Source organism: Solea senegalensis, linkage group LG1 (assembly GCF_019176455.1).
Source record: "Solea senegalensis isolate Sse05_10M linkage group LG1, IFAPA_SoseM_1, whole genome shotgun sequence".
In the NCBI taxonomy this organism is placed as follows: domain Eukaryota; kingdom Metazoa; phylum Chordata; class Actinopteri; order Pleuronectiformes; family Soleidae; genus Solea; species Solea senegalensis.
Window position 1 is genome coordinate 23091861 of NC_058021.1, and position 27219 is coordinate 23119079.

The following is a 27219-nucleotide window of genomic DNA, read 5'->3' on the forward strand; positions in this document are numbered from 1 at the left end:
CGCCACATGGCAGACAACTGCATAAGTTCAGTCAGCAGAACAGGAAACAGAAATGATTAGTTCAGGACTGACTCAACTGAGTGGTTCGTTCGTTCATTTTCATGCAGTACCTTCCTTCTCCACATGATAGCAGGTAGCTGCATAAGCTCAGCAGGAAAGGAAACAGAAATGAGTAGTTCAGGATTCACTCAACTGAGCGAGGGTCCGTCCTCAGGTCACGTGACAGCTACTTAGTCACTGTTGTGCTGTTAAACAACAATGGCAGAGAGGATACAGGACACTTGTCACTTTATTGAGGTGTGTATTTGCTTTCCTAGGGTTTCATATGGTTTGAATTGCTTGTGGCATTTTGTTTATTATACTTTGTCAGCTGAAGCAAACCATGTTAAGTGTTTGAGAACCGTGGTCTTTTTTTACAATGCCCACAAGAGGGATACAGCGCCAACCGCTGTAAAAATGAACGAAATGAACAAAGTGACTCAAAAAAACATTAGTTCAATTTACTGTCCGAGAGTAAAAGATCCGAGTCAGTAAGAAGAGTCGAACTTCCCATCACTAATGCGCATGCTGCCGTCATAAGCACAGGGAATTCAACATTGCGTGTTTTATCGCCTATACTTACACTAATGGGACCACGAAAACATGACCGAGTATTCTTTTTCCACACTTTGGCGACTGGTAGGGCCTCCAGAGTCCCAAATATAAGTATTAAAATGGTTAAAAAGTTGGTTTTGCATAATATGTCCCCTTTAAGAAAATGCAAACACATAAAGAAAACACTAACACTTTAAGAAAACTACTACTTAATTACGTAAACACCACAACAAAATCATAAAGTGTAAAGACTTTTGCAAAACATAACACATTTGTGTTTTTCTAATGATTTAGCAAATGGGTTTTCTTAAATGTTTTAGTGTTTGACACTTCAGAATACAGGGTCCATGTACACACACACTTATTTTTTGGTTTTATTTTGAAAGGCCAAAGCGGAAAATACATGGCTATATTTAAATCACCTGACGCTTGCTGGAATTATGTTTAAAGAAAGTCTGAGCTGAATTAACCGTGCATAATTTAAAAAAAAATCTATCAATAAATCACATTTAGTCACATACAAACTTCAATAATCGATCGATGCTTTATGTTTTACTCTTGACAACAGTAGAAGAGGAACACAGCCTGGTGTAGAGGTTCACAAAAAACACTTAAACATGTTCAAAGTTAACTTTTCAACAGCTCTCACCTAGTGTTTATTTTTCGTGTTATTATTTTATATTATGTGCTTAAGACTGTCTGGCCACCACCACGACGGCGGCGGCGTTTTTATCCGTCTAAGCTAGCGATAATTCCGCTTCGTCACCGTGAGAGCTGTCGGCGTGAAATCCACCGAGGCTTCCGAGTGAACGGAGCCATTAAACAGTTCGCCAAGAGCGGCTAAAACAGACACCCACCACCACGGTGTTGGCAGGCGAACGTTTATACGTTATTACGGTAATGCCGCGGTGTCACCGACGAAGAAAACTGTTCCTTGAAAGTCCAACAAGCGCGACCTAAAGCTGAAACATACACATCACTTAACGGTAGTAGTACACACGGTGTGTGTAAGTGTGTGTGTGTGTGTGTGTGTGTGTCGGGGGCTAACCTGAGAGTTGCGGGGAACAGGCGGACTGTGCGGATGGTGCGGGGTCTGTCAGCTGCGGGACGAAGCAGTAGCAGCTGCGGTGGCGGCGACGGCTTCCATGGCCGGAGCCGCCATGTTTCCGTGGCTGAGAGGCTTCACAGCTCAGCTGTTTATCTCCAACAGTAGAAACACACGCACGCGCGCACACGCACACACACATACACTCTCCTCCACTGTCAAACATACACACAGGTTTGTGCAGCTCTTCTTCTCAGAGAACCCTGCATTGACTTCCATTCATTCGGACAGCCGGGTTTTCACCAACCTTAACCATAACCAGTTAATGACTTACTACAACTAACCACAACATGACTACAAATTAATTTTTAGTCCTTAACTTAACTGGTTCCCTAGAAATGAAGTTATGGCTCATTAGGACCTGGTTTTGGTCTCCATGAGGACTGACTGTCTATATACAGTGGGTACAGAAAGTAATCAGACCCCTTTAAATTTTTCACTCTTTGTTTCATTGCAGCCATTTTCTAAAATCAAAAAAGTTCATTTTATTTCTCATTAATGTACACTCATGACAGGAAAAAACCTGACATTTTTGCAAATGTATTAAAAAAGAAAAAGTGAAATATCACATGGTCATAAGTATTCAGACCCTTTGCTCAGTATTGTGTAGAAGCACCATTTTGAGCTAGTACAGCCATGAGTCTTCTTGGGAATGATGAAGTTTTTCACACCTGGATTTGGGGATCCTCTGCAATTCTTCCTTGCAGATCCTCTCCAGTTCTGTCAGGTTGGATGGTGAACGTTGGTGGACAGCTATTTTCAGGTCTCTCCAGAGATGCTCAATGAGTTTAGGTCAGGGCTCTGGCTGGGCCAGTCAAGAATGGTCACAGAGTTGTTCCGAAGCCACTCCTTCGTTATTTTAGCTGTGTGCTTAGGGTCATTGTCTTGTTGGAAGGTGAATCTTTGGCCCAGTCTGAGGTCCTGAGCACTCTGGAAGAGGTTTTCTTCCAGGATATCTCTGTACTTGGCCGCATTCATCTTTCCTTCAATTGCAATCAGTCGTCCTGTCCCTGGAGCTGAAAAATACCCCCATAGCATGATGCTGCCACCAGCATGTTTCACTGTTGGGATTGTATTGGGCAGGTGATGAGCAGTGCCTGGTTTTCTCCACACATACCGCTTAGAATTAACACCAAAAAGTTCAATCTTGGTCTCATCAGACCAGAGAATCTTATTTCTCATAGTCTGGGAGTCCTTCATGTGGGCTTTCATATGTCTTGCACTGAGGAGAGGCTTCCGTCGGGCCACTCTGCCATAAAGCCCCGACTGGTGGAGGGCTGCAGTGATAGTTGACTTTGTGGAACTTTCTCCCATCTCCCTACTGCATCTCTGGAGCTCAGCCACAGTGATCTTTGGGTTCTTCTTTACCTCTCTCACCAAGGCTCTTCTCCCACGATTGCTCAGTTTAGCTGGACGGCCAGGTCTAGGAAGAGTTCTGGTCGTCCCAAACGTCTTCCATTTAAGGATTATGGAGGCCACTGTGCTCTTAGGAACCTTGAGTGCTGCAGAAATGATCTGTGCCTGATCTGTGCCTTGCCACAATTCTGTCTCTGAGCTCCTTGGGCAGTTTCTTCGACCTCATGATTCTCATTTGCTCTGACATGCGCTGTAAGGTCTTATATAGACAGGTGCGTGCCTTTCCTAATCAAGTCCACTCAGTTTAATTAAACACAGCTGGACTCCAATGAAGGAGCAGAACCATCTCAAGGACAATCAGAAGAAATGAACAGCATGTGGGCGGTCATGTGGAGGATACTGCTGCTTTAATAGTATTTTATTATTATTCAATTATACCGGTATATTATATTATATAGATTTTTGAGCAATGCACTAGTGCAGTCCATGGATCTGTAACTGTTGTGGTGTTTCACTGTGTGAAATGACCATGCAGCCTCCGCTGCATTCACTGCATCCTCGTTCCCTGGTCTGAGAAAGTACTGTGTGATCGAGCTAGCACTGCCCTCGCCTCGGACAGCTGTTTTGTGCTTCTCTGTGTCCAGGTGGATTTTCAGATCTCTTGCACCTACATTGGACACCGAGACATATGTGCCTGCTTTGCACACTGTGCACAAGACTTCCCATTTGTCTCGACCCGATCTGAAAGCCGGGAAACTCTTTAGCAATTCGTCAGTAAACGAGCACTTGCGCTTCGGCATGTTGCTTGCGTATGACTGACAGTCACGTTGTCTACGTTCTGATTAATAGGGCTGACAGCATAGGGGCGGGGATTAGGCTACGTCGCACGCAGCGCCGTGGGCAGTGCCCTAGTGCATGTAAATGTAATGGTCCAAAGAAGGTAATTTTAAAAACCAGGACATTTCCTCACTTTCTAAAAATAACCCGGGACACCCGGGACAGGACGTGAAATACGGACATGTCCCGGGAAATACGGACGTATGGTCACCCTAACCTATGCTTACGATAATTAGCAATCAATCAACACTAGCTAACCATCTATGTACGCTAGCTAGTAATCTACACTAATTAGCAATATATCTACCTATGCTTACGCAAGATAGCGAGCTATCAACAAGCTAGCTCTCTATGCCAGCTAGCAATCTATCTACACTAGCTAACTATATCCTATGAAAGCGTATTGCTGCCAAACATACAAAAAACAGTGAAACCGAGACAAAGCTCGGAGAAAACAGGTCACACCCCCTTCTCTGTTGGTCAACAGGAAAAGTGATCGCATGTCAGTGAAGGTCAAACATTCAGGCAGACACGTCGTCTGGTTATATCACACATCACATTTGATTATGAAGCGAATTTTCGCAACCACACTTCCCTAAAAATATCGGTTACCGTATAGTGCACTAAAACATTGTGGTTTGCTTTAAAAATAAACATTTATTTACACACATGTGGATTACCATCGAGTAAATAATGGGACATGTGGTTTGCTTTGAAGTAAACAGTGTATTTATTTATTTATTTATGTATAATGCAAATTAATGAAGCTGTTTACCTCTTAAAACTTTTCTCACTTGAACTCAAACACATCCTCCATTATATCGTCGTGAGCAAAATGTCTCAGTGACTTGTTCCAAAGAAAATGACTTGACAGTAACTGCCCCCTAGTGACTGAATGAACACATACAGCATTTCTAGTTGCAACAGCAGCAGAAATGAAAATAAATGTAATAATCTAATCTGTTCTTTTCCCTGAGTATCAAACTGTAAATCACCAGACCTAAGTCGTTTTACCATAATGTATATATATGCATATATATACATACATATGTATATGTGTATATATATATATATATACATATATATATATATACACACACACATATATATATATATACATATATATATATATATACACTCAAACACATCCTCCATTATATCGTCGTGAGCAAAATGTCTCAGTGACTTGTTCCAAAGAAAATGACTTGACAGACACTGCCCCCTAGTGACTGAATGAACACATACAGTATTTCTAGTTGCAACAGCAGCAGAAATGAAAATAAATGTAATAATCTAATCTGTTCTTTTCCCTGAGTATCAAACTGTAAATCACCAGACCTAAGTCGTTTTACCATAATGTATATATATGCATATATATACATACATATGTATATGTGTATATACACATATATATATATATACATACATATATATATATATACACACATATATATATACATATATGTATATATGTATATATATATACACATACACATATACAGTATATACAAATTCAAATTCACTGATTTGATGGATTTTCACGATTCCGATCAATTCTGAGCACATCCGATCACTGTCTATCACAGGTTACTCTTCCATTTGGTGATCTGTGTCGACTCCTTAACTGAGGAAAAAGAAAAAAAATTGTAATAAAGTTAGTTTACAGTTTTCAAAAATCCTAAATTAACGCACATAAAAAAATAATAAAACTACATTAACGCAAAATCTGAACATTTGCTCAATAAAATCCTGGATGGAAACGCGTGATGATCTGAATTAAAGGTAACTTCAACATAAATAGAATATAAAGGCACTCAAACTGATAAACAAATAATCAAAATAGTTGACGATCAAGTGTGTGATCAGTACATAATCGATGAATTATCACAGCCCCAATCCAAACAAACCGAAGTGAAAAAATGAGTGAAAATGTTGTGTTAAGAGAGTCACGTACCTGCACTAATCTTGCCATCTTTCTCCAGTTTCTTTAAATGATGGACCAGGTTCACCTGAGCCGCTCGGTGCAGATGTTCAGGAGTGTCCTGGAAGACAAAAAGAAAACTGTTTTAACACAGTTGTTATTGCTGCTGTGATGATGACAATGATCAGTGGTACATTTTAAAATTCTCCAAAAATACCGGACACGTGTCGGGCTTGGATCAGACAAAAAAAAAACAGGACTTGGATCAGGCTTGGACAATATTTTTTTTAGGACAGGTGTCAGGTTGGGCTCAGGCTCATACTAAAAGAAATACTGGACAATACCATGTTGGGTTTGGATTGGGCATGGACAAAAAAAACACAAGTCACATGTCGGGCTTGGATCGGGCTCAGACAAGAAAAAACAGGACATGTGTCGGGCTTGGATCTGGCTCAGACAACATAAAAAACAGGACATTTGTTGGTCTCGGATCAGGCTCAGCGACCTTATACCAACCTTATACACAATCTTGACGAGCTCCATGGAAGAGAAAGGTTTTCTTTGTCCGTCCTGAATGGCCGCCAGGATCTGCTGCTCTCTTTGCTGCCGGTGGCTGATGTAGTGTCGTATTTTAGAGGCAGCGTCCTGAACCACAGGGCCGTGTCCTGCATGTAGAAGAACAAGAACAGCGTCAGAGCTTTTGTCCCATCATCTGAAGACACCGCCGTTTAAAACGTCAAACCTACAGCACGGGCCTCCAACAGAGTTCCTGGATTCACTGAACTTCAAAATAAAAGTGTTTGGTTGTTTTTTCAAAAGCATACTTTCAGACTCTTCCTGAAAACGCACCAGTCAGGATTTTTGCGCCATCGTGTTCCAGCTTCTTCTTTTATTTCCCGGGTCTAAGGTCAGGAGCGGGAACTACGGATAGAGAGCGTCCAGACCAATTGTATACATATGACAATAAGTTGCCGTGTTAGTCCAACTTGATTTCCGACAATTTCATTGGATGATGAATGAATACATGACGGTTTTAGCTGGGCTAACAACAATTTGTCAGCGTGCGCGTCGCGATGAAACGGTCCTTCAACACTCAACTGTTTAAGAGCAAATCAATCAAGATACATGGAAAGATTTTCATAAGGTTTCTCACAGCCCTGGAACGTGCCGGGCTGTGGTTCCCTCACCGGGGTAGATGAGGTCGGCCTCGGAGTTAAGCAGGACGTTCAGAGACTTCATGTAGTCGTAGAGGTCCTCGAACACGGCCGTGCCCTCGCCCAGGATGCAGTCTCCAGAGAAGATGGCGTTTTCCTCCTCCAGCAGCAGCGACATGTGGTCGTCTGTGTGACCCGGTGTGAACAACACTCTGGGAAACAGAAATAAAAAAAACCTCAGTAAGTTTTTCTGATCTGCTAAAAGAGTGGGACGTCTGTAGGTTTATCGCTGGCAGTCAACCATGACATGAACCTTTTACGTATCTTATTTAAAATTGTAATGTTGTTGGGTTTTTTGTTGAAAATTTAATATTATCATTTTATTACATTAAAATGCTTTTATAATAACAGTTTTTTTCTTCTTATTTACAATTTCTACAGTTTCAGTGTGTTTGAATGAGATCCTGGAGTGAAAACACAAGGAATGCTTCAGTTTCACAATGTCAAAAATGCACGTTAACTGACCCCTATAGCCACAAATATGATGATAATAATAATAATGATCTGAAGGAAAACATTCAATTTGTAAATGTACTTTGATTTAGAACAAAAGAAAATCAAAACTTAAACACATTAGTTCTTTTAAAAACAAACAAAAGTTAAATGTGATTATTGAGAAAACACAAAGACTTATTTGAGTTATGATTTGAGACTTCTGCTGTGTCTCCAGGTAAACTACACCTGACTCCAGCATGGAGAGGCTGAGTGAACGTGGTCTGGACTCTGTGGAGGAGAGCTGTGGTGTCAGAGACTCTGTAGAAGGACAGAAGACCTGCTCTGTGTTCCAAGTAAACTCCTACTATGGAGGATGAACTATCTGGGACTCTCGTCTTGATACCTTCATGATAAAACTCACAACTGTACGAGGAACAATCTAAAACCCAAGATTTGTCATTGAATCCAAATTTACATTCTCGTGAGTCTCCTGACCTGCTGATGTTCTTGTACGTCACTGCTACACCAACTCCAATACTGTCCACTCAACCTCCCAGTAACAACGTCCAGTCAGACTCTCTTTACTCAGGACCTGCCGAAAATCAGTGAATCTGTCTGTGTAACGAGGATAAGACTGATCTTCCATCGTGAATGTTACTTTTCTGTTTCCCCCAGATAAGAACAGCTTTGTGTTTAGGATTTGGATCCAGTGTGAGTTCCTGTGAATATCTGAGGATTTCAGCTCTTTGGTTCTGTTTCTGTCAGGAAGTGTTTGTCCACGTCTCAGTCAGAATGTACTGTAGTTGACCTCTGATCTTTGCCACAGCTGCTGTCACCTCCTCAAAGTATGTGGGAGGTTGGACGTTGATGGTGGACGAGTGTGTAGATGGACTGAGTGCTGACAGTGAGCGGGAGTTGAGGAGAAACTGGGTGTGATCGTATGTGAGTGAGAGCTTCTTCAGTTCAGCTTCTATCGTCTTCAGCTCAGTGATCTCCTGCTGAAGCTTCTTCTGAACGTCTTTGAGTCGACTCACTTCAGTTTCCTGCTGGGATCTCATGTGCTGCTATCTCATGTGCTGCTTCATCTTAGAGAGTCTTTTCTGCAGAAGATTCATCATCTCAGTGAAGATCTTGTCAGTGTCCTTCTCTGCTTTATCAGCCGAGAGATTGACGGCGTTCACCCCCTGATCCAGCACCTTCTCGTCTTTGTCTCTGTCCTGGAGTCTCTGCTGGACTTCTTCTAGACTCAGATTCAGCTCTCTGCCTCTGCGTCCTCTCTGCTGCAGCTGAGACCGTGTCGTGGTCTTTATGTTCTTCCACAGAGCAGAGATAACAGATACACTGCTGTTCAGTGCGGCAGAACATCTTCATCACCTCATTGTGACGAGGGCAGATATTCTGGAGGTCCTTGGAGGGCTCCACCAGCTTGTGTTTCTTTAATGCAGGTGATTGATGATGAGGCTGGAGATGTTCCTCACAGTAAGAGGCCAAACAATCCAAACAGGACTTGAGAGCTTTCAGTTTCCTGTGCAGAAATCACAGGCCATATCTTCAGCTCCAGCAGAGCATTGATCAGCAGGAGCATCGTGGAGTCCAGTCTTCTTCAGCTCCTCCACTAAATCTGCTAACATGGTGTTTTTCATCAGTTTAGGCCTCGGTCTGAAGGTCTCTCTACACTGAGGACAGCTGTGCAATCTCCTCTCATCCTCACTGTCCAAGAGTTCATACAGTAACTGTGTCCACAGGAAACAGTCACCGGATCCATCAGTGGATCCAAACAGATTGGGCAGCAGAATCTGTTTCTGTCCAGCTGATTTCCTCTCTGAGCCATTTCTCCTCCCAGTTTATTTTCTTCTTCTCCAACCAGCAGTGGAGCACAGTCATTCATATGTAAACTCGTCCGCTGTGATTGCAGCATTCATGTGTATGTGTGTGTGTGCGCGCTCTGTGTGGGTGTGTGTGTGCTCTGTGTGGGTGTGTGGGTGTGTGTGCGCTCTGTGTGGGTGTGGTGTGTATACCACTGTGCTGTATACACTAGACCATAGTAGTATAGTATAATAGTATTGATTATATAGTGTAGTAATTTGGGGGAAAATAATTGCCCACCCCGATGTATCATAAGACCTGGACAGAGCTCCGCCCCCCTCTGCCTTGAAGATAATTTTACCATTGGCCACTCGTGGTCCTGCAACAAAAAATACTCATGCAGCCCAAAAAGCAATTCTCCCACTGAGCACAATAGTAAAAGAGACGCCTGTAAAAGTGTCCACAGGACACCTCGAGACATGGACACAGGCTTCTATGGATCTTTATATTCTATATTTTTAATTCATGGAGTTTCATACTTGTAAAACCTTCCTAAAGGCCATAGATGTCACAGCTGTGTACGAGCTCAGCAAAACACGGTCATGTGGCATCTCAGAAACGGCGTTACTGTCAGGGAACCGTACGATGTGAAACCTTTACGCGAAATGTGAATAAATGAAGGTTTGCTCAGTCCCGGACATCACAGTGACACACCTGCGCTCACTTCACACATAGTCCCGGGGAGGCTGCTTGTCTTATCGTCACTATCTGTTCATAAAGTTACTAGAAAATGTGATAAACACGTGAATTAATGTTGAAGATAAATATTTACGACCTTTGACCTTTTTCTATGTGCATAAACAAGAGAAATATTTTCGCTGTAACGTTTTTGGTTTCCTTCACTTAGACCAACATGTCGACATATCGCTGTATGATTGTCTCGCGATACAGACTCAATACAGAATCGCTGTGTCGCGATATTTATTGGTAACGTGGACCGTGTACCGTGAGGTGACCCTGTGATTCCAGCCCCCTCGTTCTGACCTGAGCGTGGCCCCCTCCGTCTGGACGACATCTCCGTCCCTCAGGTAAGTGTAGCTCTTGTTTCCGGCTGTTTCCGTGACTCGGCTGGAGCGAGGCAGTTTGCTGACTGGCACCTCAGAACCTGCAGGACAAACAGACACACACAGATCAGTCACGGTCATGACCAACGACTTACTGTCACTGCACATGTGTGAGGACAGTTGTGGAATGTCATAAAAACCATGTGTGTAAATATAAACTAACCTTTTATCTGCAAAACAGAGACTGTTTTTATAAAAGGTGTCATTCAAAAATTGTTCAAATTGTGTGTCTTAGGGCTGCCACGATTAGTCGACTATTAAAATCGTCGACAACTAATTTAATAGTTGACGCATCATTATTTTTTTTTAAAACTTTGTTTTCTCTCTCAAAACTGCTGTGGCACCTTCCACTGCCGCGTCTGCCTTTCTGTCCTTTTTAAGAAAACAAAAGAAAACAGTGCAATGCAATATCTGCAAGACAGAACTTGCCTTTCACGGCAGCACAAGTGCGATGCAAGAGCACCTGAAAAGGAAGCACGTTGTGGCTGACAACGACGATGAAGAGGGACTGTCGTCTCAGAAGCTAACTGGCTAGTTAGCTGCTAACATTAGCGTAAACAAAGAGCTAACTTACTACTTACTCATATTGATAGCTGTAAACGTTAACATTAGCGATGACAATTTGATTCATTAACCTTAGCACACATATTTCATGTGTTTTCTGTAACATTATAACAGTGTAGTAAAGTTGAATACAGTTGTAAGCACTGAGCACAAAATGCACTTTTGTTATATTTGAGTCAGTGAGACCAAAACTATAATAATTCGGTGCCTACCTCATTGTAGCTATGTTTGATGCCAAAGAAAAATGAAAGAAAAACCTTAAGTAGGCCTATTTATTTTTGTGTTGATTAGGCCAGTGGCTTACTCGGCTGTTTGCACTACAATTGTTTGTCGCTACAAGCATATTTCATTAAAGGTTTAATGAACTATTTAATGAACTATCATCTTAATTAGATTAGGTTAATTGGACACTCTAAATTGACCATAGGAGTGAGTGTGAGAGTGAATGGTTGTTTGTCTCTGTAGGGGCCAAAATGCATATTTGGTCTGTTTGTTTATTGTTTATTTTGAAAGGTCACTCATACTGTTTTTTGGTCATGTCACTTCCGTTTTTGATTGACACATGGGTGTGGTTTAATCTATACACCTGGGCACTCGGATCGGCGGTGGGTAAGAGAGAAAGGGGGTTAGTGGCGTTCCTGATTTATATTTTCTGTTTACCGTCAAATCATTATACAACCAAGAATAAATCGTCAAACAAGAAACATCACTGGACTTGGATTCATTTGAATGACGCGTAACTGCCTGGAGCCCACCTAAGCCTCTTAGCGACCTTTTATAGGAAAACTGTCGCTACAGTCTCTATCTGTGTGTGGCCCTGCGATGGACTGGCGAACTGTCCAGGGTGCACCCCGCCCATCGCCCGATGTAGCTGAGATTGGCACAGCACCCCCTGCGACCCTCTGGTGGAGGATAAAGCGGTAGATGATGACATCTTAATTGCCTTAATTTTTAGTTAGCATATACCTTAAACACTTCAAGCTGAAAGCCAATCATTGTTATATAAGAGCAGCTGCATGCTGGTGCAATAAACTGTATGATATACATTCAATTACGTATGATCCGATTAGTCGACTAATCGAAAAAAATAGTCGGTGATTAGTCGATTATCAAAATAATCGTTTGTGGCAGCCCTAGTGTGTCTTAAAACCCACATGAAGCTAACAACTTTTCCTCTGTGAGCCTGAATCAACAAGACCTGTGTTTTATTTTTCATCTATCAAAACCAAACAGCGGCAGAATCTCATTAAGTTCATATTTTTCCAGAATAAAAGTTCTGAATTCTGTTGTGTTTTTTTTTCTTAAATCACTTCCTGGGCCAGGTACTGATGCCCGGCAGATGCGGGGGAAGTTTTGGCCCACGGCCACCAGTTGCTGACAACCGGATTAATAGATTTGTTATTTTAGTGTTGTTAACATGCATAACAGCTCTTGAAATTTGGCACAGATGTCGGGTCGACGAAAAATGCGATAGTGGCATAGGGCACAAATGCGTTCGTAGCCCGAGTGCTCGATAGCGCCTCCAGACATCAGGTTATGGTAGGACAAAAGTCGTCGGATCGGGAAGAAATTTGTTGAGTGTCGGGCTTACTCCAAACTTTCTTGAGCAATATTTTGTGGATTTTTTGACACGAGAGAAAGTGGCCAAAATTGCGTTAAATGCCAAATGTTGGATTTTTCTATCATGTCTAAGTCGCACATAGTTGTTCCAATTTTAACCAAACTTGGTTAAATCATTGCTCTCATGATTCCAAACAAATTTCGAATGTACTTCCATTAGCACCACCCAAAGTCGGCCATTATGGAAAAACAAAATCGCTAGTCTACGCGGCCCATGTGTTCTAGAGAAGTTAATGATGTTAAAGGTGACATAGAATGCTTGTATCACACATATATGTTAGTTATGGAGGTCTACTTACATATATTAAATTGTTTTCATGATTAAAAACCTCCTAATCGCTGCAAACGAGCCGTTCAAAATATCTCCTCACTGACGCTCTCGTCAGCCGCGCTGTTTCAGACCAAAACCACACCCCCAGAACGTGGACTGTGTTGTGATTGGCCAGCCAACGAGGGCTTTCCCACTGTCCTGTGATTGGCCAGGTACCTGGAAGTGACGTAATTGGTAGGCCAGCTCTTAGATACACAGCTCCCCCTCTGGCACGGTGGATGCTCTGCATCTCAGCAGCTACAACGAGAGTAGTTCTTCTTCTTCTGCGGTTGAATGTACGCAACCGAATGTGCCCGGACTAGTGCCCGCACCAGGAGGCGCTACGGTGGTGAGAGGAGTGGTGAGGATTTTTGATGACAACATCAAATTAAGGAAGTGGCTGAACTGTTTGTTCTGAAACTTTAGGGTTTCATAAACGAGGTAATGACGCAGATACACACACAAACGCAGCGTTAATTGGAGCTTCCGGTCTATGTGGGCGTTAAGTCATTAAAGAATTTTCTCTACGTCAAAAGGTGTGGCCTCAGCGCTCAGATAAATTTGACGTTAAAATTGAAGGAAAACCACTTTAAAATACCACTTTTTGAAAGCTTTAACGTAAACAGAATTACATAAAATTTCTCATTGAATGCGACAAGTAGCATGGGGCGAGGGCCATTTCATGACTGTGTGTCCTAGTTGTCTTCGTTTTTTGGACACTTGTTTGTAATGTTACCTGTGACATCCCGGCAGATGTCCTCCACTCCTCCACTGTGGTCGTGGTGCCAGTGTGTGACGATGACCTGCTGGATGCTGGTGTTAAACTGTGTCAGTGCCTGTTTGAGACTGCTGAGGTATTCCGGTACGTCGTGATCTCCTGCGTCTATCAGCACACGCCTGCGGGAAACACATTACACACACAACACGTTTAATTACAGCAGTTATTTCTTTACTATTTGTTGTAGAACAATTATTTGAAGGTAAAAAAATAATAATAACACATTTTTGAAGTAAGATGTACATCATTACAAGAAAATTAAAACATTTCAAGGTCAAGACAACAAACTAGCCTAGTTAAACTGTATAAACCACACTCAAACAGATTTAATGACTACTCTGCACTACCATATGCCAAGTCCTGTTAGTCCATTTTCTCTCATTGTCTAAACTTTACGGTTAATAGCCAACAAGCAAATAAAAAAATAAATTGACCAAATATTGAATTACTTTTTTTCCCATGAGTAAAGTAAGGTCTGCCTTACGAAAAAAAAAGGATGGACTTAATCTCTAATCATTTATATCCCGAATTTTTAACACAGTCCTCGTCTATTATACTAACATTTTAGTCTTGGTCTAAACGCTACGAGATGTGGTCTAGAAAATTTCGAATGGAGGTTGGCTTAACATTTTTGCAAGAACAAATGCACGGCAGCCTTGCACCAAATTATTGATTTTAACATTTATTATGTATATCCCGAATTATGAACATGGTCCTGGTACATTATGTAATCAAAAAAAGTGTCACCTTTTTCCGGTGCCGACCAGGTAAGTGTTGGTTCCCTGCAGCGTCATCGGTCCCGGGTTACAGCCCAGAATCCGGACAACCCGTGCGGACAGCTGTTCTATCCGGGGAATAATGGCGCTCATGGCTGCAGCAGTGGAGCCGCTGTGACGGTGACAACCAGCGGCCTGTGAAAAAAATAATACAGACACGAAAACTAGCATGTAGTGAATGTTTAAGAAGAGGCCGGAAGTCAATGATGTTTACTTCCTGTTAGAAAGTGGCCTTCAAAATAAAAGCTTCAAAATAAAGTTTTCTTTTGACAGGTTCCCATGAATTTCTTATCCAAATAAAAGTCCAAGTCGAGACGTGGTGTGTTTTTTTCATTACGGCAAAGGTTGCCGTGGTAACTACAGATCAAAGGAAGGTATCCATATGAGCAGAGGTGATCCTACACTCTTATGTATTAGTAAAAGTACACAATTTATTTAGGGAATGCAGTAAAAGTACACAATTTATACACACAATTGTACAAAAGCTTTGTTGTGCCATAAACAGAGAAATCCTGCTGCAACCAAAAGCGAAAGCAGCTGTTTTTCAGGATATCTATCACCGTCAATGTGGAATGAAAATGCAAGTTGATGAAGCAAACAGCAGATGGAGCCATTGTCCCATCAACGCCTTTGTCACCACTCGGCTGGATTACTGTAATTCACTTTATGTGGGGGTTAGTGCGCCCTCCATTGCCCGTCTTCAGATGGTACAAAACGCTGCCGCACACTCCAGGATCGATTTTAAAATGATTTTATTTGTTTTTAAATCCTTGAATGGTCTTGCCTCGCCCTACCTCTCCGAGCTTCTACATCCATACTCACCCGCTCGCTCTCTCAGGTCAGCTGATCAGCCGCTCCTGAGTGTGCGTAAAATCAAGCTCAGAGGGGATCGTGCTTTCGCTGTCGCAGCTCCAAAACTTTGGAATGATCTGCCTCTGCACATAAGACAGGCCTCGTCCTTGTCTGTTTTTAAATCCCTTCTTAAAACCCACCTTTTCGCTTTGGCCTTTGACACTTCATGAGATGTTTGGTTTTTAGTTATTTTACTTATTTTAATTTGAATAGAATTTATTGTTTTTTATTGTATGGCTGCTAATTCTTATTGTGTTTTTATGATTCTAATTTATTTTAAGCTGTTTTATCTCATTTTTGAACCTTTTACTTTTTATACCTTTTATTTATTCTGTACAGAACTTTGGTCGATTGTGGTTTGTTTAAAATGCTTAACAAATAAAGTTGGATTGGAAGTAGGAATGGCATATGGCTCCGTCAGAGTAATACAGTTTTTCCTCAGTCGCTTTGGTGCTTCTTTTTTTTTTGCACTACTTTATATATATTTATATACATACACACTTAAGCAAGTCATAGTCATAGTACACAATAATCTACCTCAAAATTCAATGCTATGTGTTGGTTTTTGTCCACTTGCCAAGCAGCGAAATTTTGTTGCCAGTTTTCACTGCTGTGTTTTCTGTGCAATGACAATAAAAGGAAGTCTAAGTCTTTTCTCAGATCAGAATGCAAATTCTCATAACTATGAGTTCAACCTCCACAACATTTAGTCATTTGTGCACATCATAGTAGCAATTTCTCCTTCCTCTGAACAAATTGCAAATGCATTTGGACATGTATCAGTTGCTTTCAAACAATTTTCTGCTGTTTTATAACATTATCATTTGCTTATGTTGTGTTAGTCAAAATGTCTATGTCATAACTATGGATGCTGAAAAGTCGTTCCCAATAAAACTAATACAGCAATGTGTAACTTTACTGTAGTTTTCAAATGACTGTACAAGTAGTGTATAGTGCTGTCTCGAGCATTTTCAGGTAGTGTCACCGAGTTCTGACCTTTTTTTTTGTATTGGAAAACACTGAGAGAATAAACTGCATAATGAAAACTTGACAGAGCCACGATGGCGTCAAGACTTCTCATTTTGATGACACTGGCAGTTTTATTGACATGAATACTTGCTTTTGAGGAATGGACTATCCATTTTGACCAAGTGACGTGCTTTTGCAGGTTATCCACTAGGTTTTACAGTTTGCACAAATTGTTTTGAGAAATGCACTAACTGCTGTAAAATGTTAATACTGATGTGAGAAAAGCACCAAAGCCACTGAGAAAAACTGTAACAAGCTCACAGTTTAGAGTATCTGCTCTAATGGTTGCTGTTATTGTTCTTATTAATCTGAACGTTTAAATATCTCTGTCTGTTTAAAATTAAACTGAAAGAATTAAATGACTCCATATGAGGACAGAAGAGTTGTCTGCTGTGGTTACGTCCACGTCCTTTATGATGCAAGTGGAGACGTCCTGTGCTTTGTACGTGTCATCGCGCTATCACGACTACAACCCCAACACTTTTGTTCAAGGTATTTTTATTGAAAGTTTTTTAAAGTTTGTTAAATTTAGATACAGAGCCTCTCTTTAAGTGTTGAATCTTTTCGAGTTTTGAAAACATTAATATGTAACCTAATCCACAATGAATGTGTTGGTGGGTGTTGTGATTTCCAATGCATCAAAATCAGATCAGACGTCTAGCAATCAAACAGAGAAAAGCAGCAAAATCAGGTTGTGGTTTTGATAATTTAGTGGAATCTGATAAGACACCGAACAGGGCCATGAGTGGACACAGCTGCCGAGTTTTTTGAAATACATCAGAGTGGAGGATATAGAAACCCAGTATGCAACATGTCCAAAACATAAACAAAATAAGAGTACCATGGTGCTGTTGAAATTTATCACACAATGGGTCAATGTTGCAATAGATACAGGACAGTCTGGACTTAGTCCAAGATACGCAGTGTAGAAGCTTTCATTGAATAAGCCCATGCCTGGCACAAACAGAAGATGAATGGATATGCAAAAGAATAGATTCCCATAAGTCTGACAAATCAACATTCAGATCCTAGGACCAAATAGTTACAAGTATTTGGTTAACTCCGTGTAATTTAACACGGTTGACGTCAGTTTAAAACTTCAAAAACAAACACGATGTTACAGTACGGGGACGTGGACAGGATGGTGGAGGAAAGCCGGCAGCAAAGTTAGCCAAAAGATAACATCGCTGACAGCAGCTTAAGTAAAATAGTGTTAAGACGTGTGGAGATGTGATAAATTGCCCGATAAGGACTAACACTTGCTTCTCAGCATCTTGTCTGACATTAAAACATCTCCAGTAAAATCCCGACTCACACAAACATTCTGTGATATTTACAGGGGAAAGAAAACACCATTAAAGACTGAGGGACATTATTTCTATACATGAAATCGATCCTGACATCATGTGGACATCTATAGGTCCCATGCTCTCTCTCCCTCTCTCTCTTGCTTTGTAATTACACGACATAATGGTGGTGCAGTCGGCCCATAATCTCCCATTATGATAAGTCTCGGCTGCCTCCACTAGCTCTTCACCACGGTTTCTAATTCAATATAAATGTAAATGACTGGGAGAGAGGGTGAAGGAGGAGGCCGGGGGGAGGCGGGGGGAGGCGGGTGCATGAACAGTAAGTAGAGTGTAAATGTGGGAGTCTGCTCTCACCACATATCTGTACTTTTACTTAAGTTGTGTGCTGTCTTTATCCTCATTTTGACAAACAGAGCGTTTAGACGATGTAAAGCGCTCATTAAAAGGTCCAATACGCAAGATTCTGCCTCAAAGGTGTCAGGAAGCAAATGGAAATATTCAGTTGAGTAACCGATGTAACGTAGCAATGCTGACTGCTGTTTTCCCGCAGTTGGTGAAACTCTGTGTGGTTGTTGTGAAAATCACACAAGACGACTCTCCCAGTCATTCTTCTCTGCAGACGATTCCACAGCAGATAAAATGTCGTACAGTTTTGAGTGACCACACACAAAAATAAAACTTTCCCCGAGCGGAGTCTGGATGTTGGCTGTCGCGTCAACCATTCACTCTGGAGAAATCCCACACACAGGGCAAGCACATGCAAACTCCATGCAGAAAGGTCCTTTTTCCGATCGGGTCATGAACCCAGGTCTTCTTGCCGCAAAGGCAAGAGCGCTAACCACTACACCAACCACATGGACCCTGTGTCGCTATCTTGCTTTTGTTTTGGTAGCCAGTCTGACTGCTGCATCGGAAAATCAAGTCAGATTTTAAAAAGTCACAAACCACATTATGCTTGTTTTTGAGTGACAGAAATTACAGAAAGCAACATTTATTTTTTGTACAATGTCATATTTGTCATATTTTTGTCTGTCATCTGGGCTTCAAAAAACAAAAAAGAAGATGATATCAATTAAATAATAATAAAAAGATTCAAGTCACATGGAAGCGTCTTTGATACCTTTGTTACTTTGCAATGTAAGTGTGAAAAATCTCTTTGCGGCTGCAGTCTGCTGTGAGAAATGAGGCAATATGTTACTACACGCTATCGCAATTCATAATTCAGAACGCTGCGTAATTAACTTTCTCCACTGAAGCCTTAATGTGTTACCAAATTAAATAAGTGCAAAAGGGGGGGGATGGGCGAGATAGAGAGGAGGGCGGGGGGTTCAGGGAGAGAGAAACTACAATCTATCAATTGATTAAAAGTCATTTGTATCGCGGCATTCTCACCATCAAAACTCTAATTGGTAACAAAAAATCAAAGTGAACAGGATTTTAATAACAGCAGCTGCAGCAACCGAGTAATAAGAAACAGTCAAATGAATTAAAAACAGGCTTAAAATATAGAAAAACGAATAAATTATGAGAGCATGTAGTGATATTAAAAATATGGACGTGTATGACAAATCTCTCTGTTAATTCAGGGAACGTCTGTCTGTCTGTCTGTCGCATAAACTGTCCAACCGTTTGCTTGACAGGCATCAAACTCAGCAGGTGACGTACTGAGAGCAGTTCTGACTTTGGGGCGAGAAATGCAGGAGATATTGATAGAAATGCAACAGACATTTCTCAAAAAAATCAGTCGACTGTGATCGATGCGAGGAACAAGAAGAAAAAGTGCCACCAAGGGGAACTGCGGATTAGAGGTGGGCACTTTGGACTGTGTTGGACTTTGGACTGAGTTGGAGGAACTTTGATCACATATTTCCTCTGTGGACTTTGGTGGAGGAGAGTGATGAGTTTCTGCCTTATATAAACTAAAACTACCCCTCAAACATTGCCACAACTCCGTAGGTTGTGTTGCTTCACAGTGCGTCGTCCTGCGCCGCCTCAAGTAAACACACGGTCCGTCCTCATCCTGCAAATGCAAGCAAATGTAAAAGAACTACTGGCCAACTGGGACAAAACAAAGAGGCAGATGTTTGCAAAGACAGAGAGACAGACAATGAGACAGTTGCACAGACAGGACAAACTGCCTGATTTGGAGAGGGACCAACCCGGGGAAAACTGTCAGACACTGGCAGGAATCTGCTGATTAATCTGAGCAGTGATGGAGAAAAAACATCCACAGAGATGCTGTGTGTGTGTGTGCGAATGTGTGTGTGTGTTTGTGTGTGTGCGTGTGTGTGAGAGAGAGAGAGAGGTGTGACAAAGTGGGGGAGAGATGGAAGAAGAGACATCGGCTGTTGTGTGTGTATATTTTATGCTATAGTGTAGGAAGACATAGTATAATACTTATACATATATATGTATTATTGTTTTTTTTCATCTGTTTTGCCACGAGGGTGCAGTCATTTTTAACTGCTGTTGTCCTGATGAATAATCTGGAAGTTTATCAACAAATGCATGTTTGCGAGAACACAAAAGGCAAACCTGAAATATATTCATTGCTCTGAAGAGGGCGCTAAATTCTTCTCTTGATCACTGGCGTTTGTCGTTACCAACTGTCATCGCTGGATTGCTAAATGTTAGCGGCTAACAGCTACTGTACACCAGCTGAATAGCTATTATAGCTATATGAGTAGCAACTGTCTCATTTTGTCTTCTCATGGGCTACCTACTGTAGTAGTAAGTAGTTAGCAGCTACTGTTGGCGTTTGATGTTAGCAGCTACTGTCTTGTCTCGAGACAAACAGTTGTTCATCAAGCCTACTGTAGTAGCTCTTATCACCAGTTGCTACATCAGCTGACTAGCTATTGTAGCTATATAGTGTTTGACATTAGCTGCTACTGTCTCCTTTTTATGCTCAAATACATTGTTATCAAACTTACTATTGTAGCCATTAGCAGCTACTGTAACCAGATGCTAACAGCTGCTGTAGCAGCTAAAAGCTATTTGGTCAGATGCCATTTGTGTTGGCATTTAATGTTAGCAACAATCTTATCTCCTAACAAACACACTTTTATCAAGCCTACCATAGTAGCTTTTAACAGCTACTGAAATCAGTTGCTAACAGCTACTGTAGCAGCTAATAACTAATGATGCAGTGGTGTTGGTGTTTAATGTTAGCAGCTGCTGTCTCCTTTTCTGTCCTTAAAATATATCCAGTTATTAGCCGCTAACCATACGTTAGTGGCTACTGTAACTAGCTGTTAACAGCATTAACGGTCGATGTTAACGACTACTGTCTCCTTTTTAGTAGCTATTAGCAGCTACCGCTCAATCAATGTATATATATTTTTAAATGTTGACAATTCATAGTTAGAATGGTAAAAAAAAACTGGCTTCTTTCCCATCTGTTCTCTCTCTCTCACCATTTTGGTTTAAAGTTAATATCACCGCTCTGCCCGGGGGCAAAAACAGAAGAAGAAGAAAGAAAATCTCCATCTTTAACTTTAAATGAGCTGTAATGGCCTCAGTGCACACACACACACACAAGGCCAAAGGTGAGAGTTTTATCTGGAGATTCATTCTCTGGACTTAAATAGAAAAATGGAAAGTGAGACTTCAGTCACCGACCTCTGTGTGAGTTTGACGCTGCTCATTCTTCATTTACTGCCAGGTAATCTTCACCTACAGAGGAAGAGGACGAGGAGAAGGAGGAAGAGGGAGAAGGTAATGGTTGCACCCTGCGGGAAGGCAGAGTTTTTAGCTGCTACAGCAGCTGTTAGCATCTGGTTACAGTAGCTGCTAATGGCTACAATAGCAAGTTTGATAACAATGTATTTGAGCATAAAAAGGAGACAGTAGCAGCTAATGTCAAACACTATATAGCTACAATAGCTAGTCAGCTGATGTAGCAACTGGTGATAAGAGCTACTACAGTAGGCTTGATGAACAACTGTTTGTCTCGAGACAAGACAGTAGCTGCTAACATCAAACGCCAACAATAGCTGTTAGCTGCTACAGTAGCTGCTAACTACTTACTACTACAGTAGGTAGCCCATGAGAAGACAAAATGAGACAGTTGGTACTCATATAGCTATAATAGCTATTCAGCTGGTGCACAGTAGCTGTTAGCCGCTAACATTTAGCAATCCGGCGATGACAGTTGGTAACGACAAGCGCCAGTGATCAAGAGAAGAATTTAGCGCCCTCTTCAGAGCAATGAATATATTTCAGGTTTGCCTTTTGTGTTCTCGCAAACATGCATTTGTTGATAAACTTCCAGATTATTCATCAGGACAACAGCAGTTAAAAATGACATCCAGCCCTGCCTTGAAGGTCAGCCCCGCCCACAATAAAATTTAAGGATCGTTGGCCGTTTCTCAATACTCAAGTAAGCAATTATGTTTGTATTGTTCTGCTTTTATTAATTTCTATAAATATATAACATGTACAAATATATACTACTTTACATATCTAATATTGACATATTATATTTAAATATAACAGGGGGTGAAGTGGCTCAGTGGTTAAGACCGGTACCCTGTGTGTGAAAGTCATCATGGTCGCAATGGTCGCAAGTTCGACTCCTCCCCTGGCTGATTGTACTCAATTCCAAAAGCGTCTGCTAAATGCAGTGGTGGGCTGACAATATGAAGAAAGTAAGTAAGCTATGATCACTGCATTAACACCAGCGATCCATCATGTTTCTGATCTCCTTCGTGTGCACTTTTTACGGCGATCGTTTGGAGAAAAGAAGGAAAAGATTTCAAGAGGAAGACCTACACCGAAGAGGTACATGATTTACGGTAGTTGGAGTGTTAATGATAAATTTATAAAAAAAAAATTGGTGTGGTGAGGACAAAACTGTTGATCTTAAATAGTGCTGGGGACGTGTTCCGCCGCGTAGCTGACGCCTATGCTTATGCGGAAGCTTGTTTTTGTGTCATATAGTGGTTTGTGAAATTGCGTTTGCTGAGTGACTTAACGGAAGATGTGGTGGTAATGATGCAGTATCCTATAGATGCGCAGTGGTGTGCGTGTGCGCTATGGTTGTTGCAGATCAACTGTCTCGTGAATATAGTGCATAATAGTGTGTTTTGTATGTGCTACTTACTTCTAGCTCTTATTTGTAGCCAAATGTTTAAATGCACTTATTGTAAGTCGCTTTGGATAAAAGTGTCTGCTAAATGACATGTAATGTAATGTAATAAAGATACAATGACTGTGCAACTTTAATACAAATCTAAAATTCAAAGTTAAAATAAATAAAACAATAATATACAAACTTTCAAACTGTCAGGTCAAAACGTTTCCATTAAAAACAAAATAACATAACAACAAATCTATGAATCACACCAAGCATGCATGTAATGACAGAGACGTCTGAGCCAGTGGATCATTTCATAAGGACAGGCCGACGTAACGCTAGTGAGCGCCGAGCTTCCGGGTTTGAGAACCATCCTCGCTATTCGCTTACTTGAGAATTGGAACAGCACTTGGACTGAGGCTGATGACGTTTTCACAAGTACGCACAAGTATGGAAGTGGAGAAACGGCCCTTGTGTCCGCCTGTGCCAGTTGCGGTGAAAAGAAGGAAGAAAGCTTCATTCACATGTAATGAGGAGTAAAATTAGTTAAACTGAAGCTAAACTGTTGGTTAACGTTAGTGGTTAAAACATTTAACGTGTGTGTCTGTTAATGTTACCCTATTCAACATTTGCTAACTAGATAACCATGTTACATTTCAAGAAACGATGGGTTATTGAACGTTACTGTTAACCGAGCTGTAAAGTCAAAGCTGTGTTCGCACCAAGCGTGAATTAAAATATGTCTGGCTACACAACTAATACTTGTTAGTAGGATCAATTATCTATTGGTTATTGTCTTCTCATGGAATTTGTTGACAAAGTATAGAATGTATCACTAGATTTATCCTTTCAAGATTCCTTTCAATTGCAGACATGCATTGTGTTCATGGTGGTGAGCACCACAAGCACAACTCCATCTATGTTTGTGGCATTTTACATCACCACCCACTTTGTTAATGTTTAGTTGAATTTATTGCCTTTTGTTAAAATAATTAAATTACTGTTCTTAAACCGTTCATGGTGTGTCTCCCACATTCGTCATGGCCAAAGAGCAAGGCTGCACCCTAGGTTTTTTCCCTGTCCATATGTATCTGGATGATGATTTGTCCCATTCCCAAAACTGTTCATCTACAGGTATTGAATGAAAAAGGCACAACACCCCGTGTTATTCTTTAGACATCGTTTTTACCATGACACTCAAAGCTTGGTATTGTAATAGCAGTTACAAGTTAAAAATGTTTTATCCAGTGTAGAAATACGACCCGCTCCAGTTTGTGTACCAACCTCACCGCTCCACTGAGGACGCCATCTCCACTGCTCTCCATCTGAGCCTGGAGCACCTGGAGGACAAGAACACCCACGTGCGGATGCTGTTTCTGGACTTCAGCTCAGCATTCAACACGATCATCCCCCAGGAGCTGGTACACAAACTGGGCCCCCTAGGCCTCAACACCCCCCTATGCAACTGGCTGCTGGACTTCCTCACCGACAGAACCCAGTCTGTCCGTGTGGGTAACAACACCTCAAGTGTCATCTCCCTGAGCACCGGTTCCCCACAGGGCTGCGTCCTGAGTCCCCTGCTGTTCACCCTGATGACCCACGACTGTCGTCCCAGGTACAACACCAACCACATCCTAAAATATGCGGACGACACAACAGTTGTGGGCCTCATTCAGGACAACAACGAACTGGCCTACAGAGAGGAAGTGCGACATCTGGTGGACTGGTGCAGGGTGAACAACCTGCTCCTGAATGTCGACAAGACAAAAGAGATCATCGATGGCACAACGGTGGAGGTTGTCAGCAGTGCCAAGTTCCTGGGGGTCCACATCACAGACAACCTCAGCTGGACACTTCACACTACCTCCCTGGTGAAGAAAGCCCAGCAGCGCCTACACTTCCTGCGACGGATGAGAAGGGTGTCTCTCCCCCCTCCCATCCTCTCCACCTTCTACAGAGGGACCATCGAGAGCCTGCTGACCAGTGGCATCTCCGTCTGGTCTGGGAGCTGCAAGATCATAGGCTGGAAGTCTCTGCAGAGGGTGGTGAGAACAGTGGAGAAGATCATTGGGACTCCACTCCCACCCATCCAGGACATTGCACACAGGCGCTGTCTAACCAGGGCTCACCAGATCCTCACTGACCACACCCACCCCCACCATGGACTGTTCTCCCTGCTGGCGTCAGTGGCAGGAGGTTCCGCAGCATCCGCTGCAGAACAAACCGACTCAAGAACAGTTACTTTCCGCTGGCCATCAGACTGCTAAATTCCAAATAACAATTTAGCAGCCCCCCCCCCTTCCTGACACTATCTGTGCAATATTTACCTATTTTCTTGTTTTCTTTTCATATTGCTGCTACAGTTCATTCCTGTTATCTCTTTTTGCACTATTTTTACTTATATTTATATACATAAAACACTTTTTTTGTTTGTTTTATTGTTAGACTGTAAAAACTAGATACATGTATAGACATTTAAAGTAAGATAAAAGACATTTCTCATCAAAAACTCAAGTGACAAAGTGACAAAAAGTGACAAAAATTCAATGCTATGTGTTGGTTCCTTATCTGCTGCCAAGCAACAAAATTTCGTTGCCAGTTTTCACTGCTGTGTATTCTGTGCAATGACAATAAAAGGAAGTCTGAGTCTAAGTCTAAGTCTAAGAAATAGTGATAGCATTCACATGAACTAAACTTATAGGGGAGACAGTGAGTGTAATAATTACATTCATGTGTCCTTCATTTCCATAACTCTGCCTCATACAGAATCATGCAGAATGTGATAGTATACATTAGCATAAATAATAGTATAAACTACAACTTCTCGATGGAGTTTCACCTGAAAGATATTCTTTTGTTGAAGTGCACATTGGGATATTTCAGAATAGCAAAAATCATATTATACATCAAATAGGCTACTGCTCAAAAGTAGTGTTTATTGGTTTGCCTTATTGACTACAATCAGATACTGTATTAAAATGATAGATAATGCAGTTGGTCTTTAAATGCTGCTGGAAATATGTTCCCAAAAGTTATAGTCAAGTCGAGAGGCAATAATGATGTAGGCTTATGTATATTACAAAATATAAATGCATTTGTCTTTTTTTGGCTGATCTAATTATAGATTTTCCATTTAGTTTTATAGATAACATCATTTATGTATGTTAAAATTAAAATGACAAAATCCTACAGTTCGCAGGACTCGTTAATGCAGCAAGTGGGTGTGGCTGGACCTTCCAATCCCGATGTGGGCGGAGTTGGACGTCCAACACTGCCTTCCCACAGGTCGCAGCCGTTAGTACTTGGGAAGAGGAGGAGGAGGAGGTGGAAGAAGAAGGTGTATCCCAGGTAAGCTGGTCATCATCAGGATGAGCAGAAGTGGTTTTTAAAATGATTGAAAAATATAAACATCTTCTTTGCAGCTGAATGAAACTTTGAATTTCTATACTAATATAATAATATTAAAGTAAGGCAGTTTACACGAGTCTCTCATCAGGTGACCTCACCTGAATCACCTGTGACACTTTCATTAAAATCACCCATGGTCACATTTGCACGTTTGTTTATTATTGGACACAGTTTAAAGAGTGGACAGGTCAGTCTGTGTCTGAACTGAGGGAATTTCAAATAAATAAATAAATAATCATGATCATGAGGTTGTGTGAGGGAGTGGTGACTGCCCCCCCGCAAAAGAATCTCTTCTTTTATTAAATTATATCATTTTTCATTTTTGTTTTGTGTAAAACAAAAACAGTGAAATTTGGTTTTGAGTTTTGGAATGAATGAGTTCAAATTGATTAGAAAAAAGAAAATGATCTGAAGAAAAAAATCAGTTGAGATTTTTTTGAATTAATGAGACCTTAATCCCAAAAAGTTTTTGGTTTAAAATTAATTCTGAAAATATTTTCTTGAAGAAAAAGGACAAAAGTTTTTTTTCAAAAATTAATTTGAGAAATTATCATCATCCCCCCACCACAAAACTATATATATTTTAGGATTTTTTTTGGAATTAATGAGATCATTCAGAAAAAATGTTATCAGAAAAAAAGAAGAATGCGGGAGTTAAATATTTTTTTCTCTAGAAAAAAAAAAGGATTTGGTTTTCAGAATTATTGAGATCATGTTTTCCGAAGAAAAATGTTTTGGTGTTTTGTAATTTATGAGAAATTCTTGTATAATTTATTTTTTGGTTGACAGTGAATTCTGAAACAAAAAAAGAACAACTTTTTTTTGTTTTTCAGAATTTAGGAGTTAAAAGAGAGAAAAAGAAAACATTTTTGGTTTTGGAATTAACTAAAAAAATATATATTTTTTTATATTTCTGAATTAATGAGAAACTTTAAATTTTTTTTTTAATAACAGCAAAAGGTGAAAGGTGAAAAAGAAGGTTAAAAAAAATCATATTTTTTAAAAAATTCCCTCAAGTGAAAGCACTTATGAAGAAAAAAATGTTAGTGTCTGTATTTGCACACACATCCCTGAGAGTGTGTGTGTAATTCAAACACACTCAC

At 40.9% G+C, this 27219-nt stretch overlaps 2 protein-coding genes and 1 pseudogene across 2 annotated transcripts in view; all 3 read right to left on the reverse strand.

Moving 5' to 3' along the window:
* The window catches only part of LOC122780275 (nuclear receptor coactivator 2-like), a 29460-nt gene extending 27673 nt beyond the window's left edge, over positions 1-1787 (reverse strand). The window contains exon 1 of the mRNA XM_044043131.1: positions 1643-1787. The gene's annotated coding sequence lies outside the window, so the exon portion shown is untranslated. The remainder of the gene's footprint in view (positions 1-1642) is intronic.
* A 3591-nt stretch (positions 1788-5378) lies between these two features.
* lactb2 (lactamase, beta 2) lies at positions 5379-14630 on the reverse strand. Its single transcript, XM_044015592.1, has 7 exons — positions 14412-14630; positions 13623-13783; positions 10313-10433; positions 7001-7179; positions 6330-6478; positions 5847-5934; positions 5379-5516 (listed from the first exon to the last, which is right to left on the reverse strand). Exons 1-7 carry the CDS (start codon positions 14609-14611, stop codon positions 5473-5475), a joined length of 942 nt encoding a protein of 313 aa, XP_043871527.1. The 5' UTR covers positions 14612-14630; the 3' UTR covers positions 5379-5472.
* On the reverse strand, positions 8111-9391 carry LOC122760369 (annotated as a pseudogene).
* Positions 14631-27219: the final 12589 nt, after the last annotated feature.